Below are 5,919 nucleotides of genomic sequence, written 5' to 3'. Positions count from 1 at the left end.
ACATGAACGCAGTCGTCTCGGAACATGTAGGTTTTTTCTTGTTATAATTTTGACGCGTTTGTCCTAGATTTTTTTCACGACTTGAACAAGCAAAATGGCGTATTGTTCAGCGTGTCAGCCTCGCTGTGGCATTTATATCCCCGTCTCTCTCTCTCTCTCTCTCTCTCTCTCTCTCTCTCTCTCTCTCTCTCTCTCTCTTTCTCTCTCTCCCGTGTTGGATTTGGCGCCCAGTATGTGCACCATACGTTGCGTGAAGGTCTCCCCGGTGCTGTGTGCCTGAGCTCGTCGAAAGAAAGAAAGGCACTGTCAACAAATAAATCAGTTGTTTAGCAGGAGGTATACAAAACCGGTAGAGATGGAGTCAATTATAATTTATTTACGCTACAGGTTTTTGGTGTGATGTTTTTCTACACTCAATACACTGATTTACTGAGCCCTAAAAAACTGAGCAAGTTTGCCTTTGAAAAAACAATCTTCCAACTTGTTTTTTGGTGGTACAGGGAGCACCTGAGCTCAGCCCTGGGCAAGCGCGCAGACGACATATTGCTATTGGAATCGATAAGCCGCAAGTCGTATTCGTATTGATATTGGTATCGGGGGCTGCTCAGCGCGGTGACGGGTCATAAAGTTACGGGCAGAGCTTACACCGTTAAATGTTCTTTCGGCTTATATTATTGAGTTGGTGTGTGTTTTGAAAAAGCAATACTTGTGTTCATTTGTATTTTGTTTCTTTCTTTTGAAAGCAACTCTTTGAAAATATTTACAACAAAGTCGAGGAAATGAGACGTGATCACTGATCAGTGGGATATTGACATTTAAGGAAATCGTTTTGAGAGGTTTATTTTCCAGCGGGTAGGGTGGGGTGCAGCTATCACTTAGTGCAAGTGCGTTTGGAATGACGCGGCCAGGAATATGGCTCGTGAAACCCCAGAGGCACAGGGGGGGGGGGCGGCAAGGGGGCGGATTGTGGTCTGACACGTCCATCAAAAGTGGTAAATGCACTCGGTGCAGCGAGGACTTGGATACGCCGGTGCTTTGGCATTTTGTGGCGTGGCGGGGCGTGGCACAGTGAGCGAGAGATCGAAAGTGACTGACCGACTGACTTCTCGGTGCGGTGGGGCAGTTTGCAAGATTATTAATTCTCTCTACTTTCAGCGCGCGCGTACAGTACACACACACACACACACACACACACACGCGCGCGCGCGCGATACAGAGTAATTTAAAATAATTGATTGCTTCGTGATGGACTCTGCACTAGGAGCTGGAAATGATCCGCAGCCCACTCTCCTCCTTACCTCCTCTACCGCCCCCCTCCAATTCCCCTCTCTCTTTGTCGTACGCATCTTCCTAAAAAAAAACTCTCTTTTTCCTCTTCAACTCTTTCTCTTTGCATATATATTGTTGTGACGGACGCATGTGAAAAAAGTTGCTGTCGTTGTCATCAACGGAGCTACCAGTATAGTGGTCATGACCACGGAACACCGCACCGTCGCGCCGGTGGCGCCATGAGAGGTCCTTTGGTCGTCCTTTTTGGTGCTGTGTTGCAGGGGAAGTGGGGAGGGGGTAGGGGCAGTGGGCGGAGCAGTGAAAGTTGGCATTACTGGCGTTCGTCCGGCGGCGCGGCGATACATATTTAAATATGAATCCGTGAGGACGACGCCCCATAACAGATTGTTGATGTCGACTCGAAATGAGGAAGGGCAATTTTTTTGTGTGTCCAGCCGAGATGCGAGATGCGTTCTTAAGCACATCTTTTCATCGGGTGTAAATTTAAATCGATCCGAGATTTTTTTTAAAACAAACGAATATTGTTTGTACTGAAGTTAGGTACAAAGTTTGGAGCTTTCTAGAGACAAAGTTGTACCCGGTTGAGATGGGCTTGGAGCGCATCTTTGCTGGACAATATAGAGCGTCGTCGAAGCTGTTCTGTTGACCGAACGGCCGGTGAGGCTCAAATGAACTGAAAAAGAGAAGGAACCCTAGTTTGCATCGAACATTTCACCAGCATTGCGAGCCAAAAGCTTACAGATTTGAGTCGTTCCTTCTTGGCGGGGTGAAGGCTGTATGGTCGGTAAAGTCCGTGTTGAGGTATACCTTGGAGCGGGGGTACCTCTCCGTGGGCGTAGCGGCGGCAGGAGCGATGCGCGGCGCCTGTTCGCAGGCCAGCAGCTGCGCGAGAGAGAGAAAGTGAAGTGGAGCCGGTCGTTGGCCCCTGCGCAAGCTAGCAGGCCTCCTGCTGCCGCTCCTGCTGGCTCCTGCTGGCTCCTGCTGCTGGAGCCCGCCTGCGAGCGCGGGCTCTGTGGCGTGGCGTGGCGTGGCTTGGAGCGGCGTGGAGCAGCGTGGAGCGCCGCGGCTCCGCGAGGTGAGGTGAGGCGCGGTGCGCGCGGCGCTCGCTGAGCACAGGATGCAAGCGGGCGACCCTGGCACACTTGAGCAACAAGGGACTCGCCGGTCACTGACCCGCCGCAGCCGAGCGGTCAGCGCGCACGCCGCCCGCCCGAGAGGTCACCGGTTCGAATATTGACGCGGTCACGTTGTGATACGACGGACTGGTCACTCACTAGTCGTGTGTCTTTTAATTTTACTTAATTAACTTTTTTTTTTCTTCTTCTTTTTGTTGCAGGTGAGCGTTTTCTCTGCGATGCACGGTGATGCGGGCGAAGCTGTGACAGCTGGCCGCAAGTAGTGAGTTTAGTAAAACGTTGGACGTTGTTGTAGTTATTGATATGACGGGACTATAGTGTTAGAAAAACTCTTTTACAAGTATCTACTCAAGCATATATCTTTGCTTATAGCTGTATAAATAAAGGTAGTGTTTGTAAAGCCCGGTTGATTGTTACCTCTCGCACAGCAGAGATTCTTGTGCAGCTTCTTTGTGCTATACTTCAACCATTTATCTCAATTTCATTTAAAGCCCTTTTTTTCGTTATTACATTTCTTTCTTGCACGTTCTTCATTTTATTTATTTGAGTCTTACTCGTTTTTTTTCTTTTCTTGTGCCTGTTTGTTTGTAGTCTGTGGCGCTTTTTCCCCGCAGGTCTGAGGAGCCTCAGGCCCTGGCGCTCCCTCGCCCCGGCGGCCGCCCTGGCCCCGCTCCGTCTCTCCGGCCCGGCTGCCCTAACGGTAAGGAAACGTGAGGCGGACACCAAAGTCGATAGAGACACATTCACGGCGGGGATTTCATCCTAGGGGGTCCACAGTGAGTCCACAATTGGGACAATTCCACGGGGGGCGAGCAGGCCTTCGCCCCTGTGAGGTAGGCAGTCCCCTCCCCACCGACGCACGGGTGTGTGGCGGGCGCGCCTACCTGTCAGGCGGTCTGCTGGGAGGGGGCCGGCTGCCGCCGCCGCGTCGAAGAGAAGCGCTGCAGCTGTTCGGGCAGCGAGGGGGGAGGAGATAGAGGGAGAATCGAGTCGAGAGGCTGTTACTTAACAAAGTATAGTAGTCGGCGCCTTTTCCTAGTCTCCTCCTCCGCCATCTCTTCTCTCTCTCTCCTCCTCCTCCTCCTCCTGCTTCTCCTCATCCTCCTCATCCTCCCCCTTCTCCTCCTGTTTTTCCTCCTCTCCTCTCCTCTTATTCGCAAAAACTTACCAACGTTAATTGTTGAAATAAAGAAAATGTAATCAAAAAGCCTTTTATCTTCACACTAAGTGGATTTGTATCTTCTATTTGGACAAGCTTAAACAATCAAATTTGTTGCACACATTTCTGCGCTGATTTGAACCCTTTTGTTTATTCATTTAGTAGAAAATCATGCACTTTGTCGTACAAATTTGTGCGAAACGAAACGTAGGTTTGACTTAGTGTGAACATTTGCACAAAAACATTCAAATACATTTAGTGTGATTTTATTGAAGTGTCGCGGCGATGGAAAAAGAAGTGAAGCAGTCACAATATCAATTTCGAAAAGTGAACTCTCATAAAGCTATTTAAGAATAAGCCAGGAAAGTCTTAATCATTTGGAACGGTGCATCTACACTTGATTAAGATCAAGTACAAGGTAGAACGCTTACCAACTACGCAGGAGTTCTCTTGTTTAAGAAACGCTTGCTTTTGTTGCTTTATTTCGTGATGGTTTGGAACATCAATTTATTTGAATGACGCGTCGCTTTGTTTTGTGTAGAATTTGTTCGTATCATGAAGTATTCCTTTTTCAGATCAGTAAAATCCTTAGAAGCTATTGGTTTGCGTTACCTGGTAAAATTTCGAAATATACAATGCTTGAGAATTTCTTCGTAACCTACAAAGAGTAGAGTTTGCTATACGCACATGTTCTTTGTTAGCATTTTAGAAACTAACGGTTTACCAACCGTTGGTGTTTTTGAATAAAGTGCCGCGGATCTTTTGAGCTTGCTCGGCTGGTCAGGCAGTCAGTGGTTAAATTCTACGCCGCCATTGTCTCCTGTCGTTGCCTCCGCTGGACCGGCACCGGCCCGCTAGTGTGCCGTACCGCTCGCGTGCCCGCCTGACTTCCGGAACTGGGCGTCAGCAGGGCGTCAGCAGGACCCCGCACGTTACAATGCGCATTTTTCTAAAATTGGGTCGCACATTAGGAGCAAAACAAAAGAAACCAAAGGAACAAATATTCCTGAAAAATCACTTTACGAATATGTAGAAATATATTTTTGAAGCGTGCGGTAAGTAAGTGATGTTGTCGTTAGTTTGGAAGGTGGCCATTGGCTCCAAACAGAAAGAGCCCACAGCAGCATGCACTTTACAGCCAGCTCTGACTTCGGCTTTACCTTCGGATCACTTTGAGTCACGGTGACAGCACAGCACCGAGCTAACCAGGCCTGAACGAGAAGTCCCTATGACCGATGTGATCCCTGTCACGGACTGCACAGTACTGCGGGTGTACTCCTGGGGGTACTTTGGTTGCTCTCCGACTACTCCGAGTACCCCGACTTTCCCGCGAGTGTACTCTGGTTGTACTGTGGGTGTACGCCACGAGCTTACAAGGGACTTAGGAAAGTGTAAATACCCGATCGTGCCCAAACTCGGTATATTTTCTTCTTATCTGTGTAGGTGACGAATGCCGACCAAATTTTTTCCTGAGTGTCATATGCCAGTGCTCCTACCTGCATATGACTGGCACGCGAGAGTCCACTGCATCCCGCAAGGGAAATGCAAAGGCTCACCAAAATCCTTTTTAAAAAAATCAAAATTATGACAAAGTTTGAAAATTTTACGAAGATATAGTTTCTCACAGTGATTTCAAAGTCCACAAAATCTTTTGTAAAAACTTGTTCCATTGTTACAATTGTAGCGCAGGCCGTGCTGGGCTGTGCTGCACCCGGCTGGCGGTGCACATGCACCAGCCTGCCCCTGCTCCGCCCTGCATCGCCCTGCACCGCCCTGCTCACTCCAGGAAGCCTTTTGCAGCGTGCTACTGCTGCAGGCGCGGCGTGGCGTGGCGAGCCGCGTCAGTGAACCCTTTGTAGGTCAGCGCAGCGCCGTGCACTGACGGTGCCGAGCCGAGGCGAGCCGGGGCCGAGCCGAGCCGAGGCGCGAGCCCCGGGCAGGCCACCCGCCAGGCTGAATCGATGTGGCGCTGCATATCGATGGTATCGAAGGGTCGTCTCGTTCGAAGGAGCAGGGCGGCAGCAGAGTCGATTGCCAACTGGGCATTACATCATCAATGGAAAAATTCACGTGACGCGCGGCAACTTTTCTTGATGCACTCTCCGGCGACCGTCGCCGATTGCCGCTGTTGATGTTTTCACCCCTCTGCATGGGATGGAGTGCATCACGAAACATGTTCTTACAGTGCATTAGTGTGACACATATGTTACACCTTTTTGCCAGTGACGTAGACAGCTTAGCATTACTTTGGCCTGCTTATAAAGAGCCGCTGTGCAGCCTCTCTGCAGCCGCTGTGCAGCCGCTGTACAGCCGCTCAGCACCCGCTGTGCAGCC

At 49.9% G+C, this 5,919-nt stretch overlaps 1 protein-coding gene across 1 annotated transcript in view; it reads left to right on the top strand.

Moving 5' to 3' along the window:
- The window catches only part of LOC113215183 (hormone receptor 4), a 129,436-nt gene that overhangs the window by 56,159 nt on the left and 67,358 nt on the right, over positions 1-5,919 (top strand). The window contains exon 2 of the mRNA XM_052277621.1: positions 3,041-3,126. Coding sequence (XP_052133581.1) covers positions 3,041-3,126 — 86 coding nt within the window. The remainder of the gene's footprint in view (positions 1-3,040; positions 3,127-5,919) is intronic.

The sequence above is a fragment of the Frankliniella occidentalis genome, unplaced genomic scaffold, assembly GCF_000697945.3.
Source record: "Frankliniella occidentalis isolate FOCC.00 unplaced genomic scaffold, Focc_3.1 Scaffold11, whole genome shotgun sequence".
NCBI lineage: Eukaryota > Metazoa > Arthropoda > Insecta > Thysanoptera > Thripidae > Frankliniella > Frankliniella occidentalis.
The sequence above is the reverse complement of the archived record's forward strand: the minus strand, read 5'-3'. Positions and strand labels throughout refer to the sequence as shown.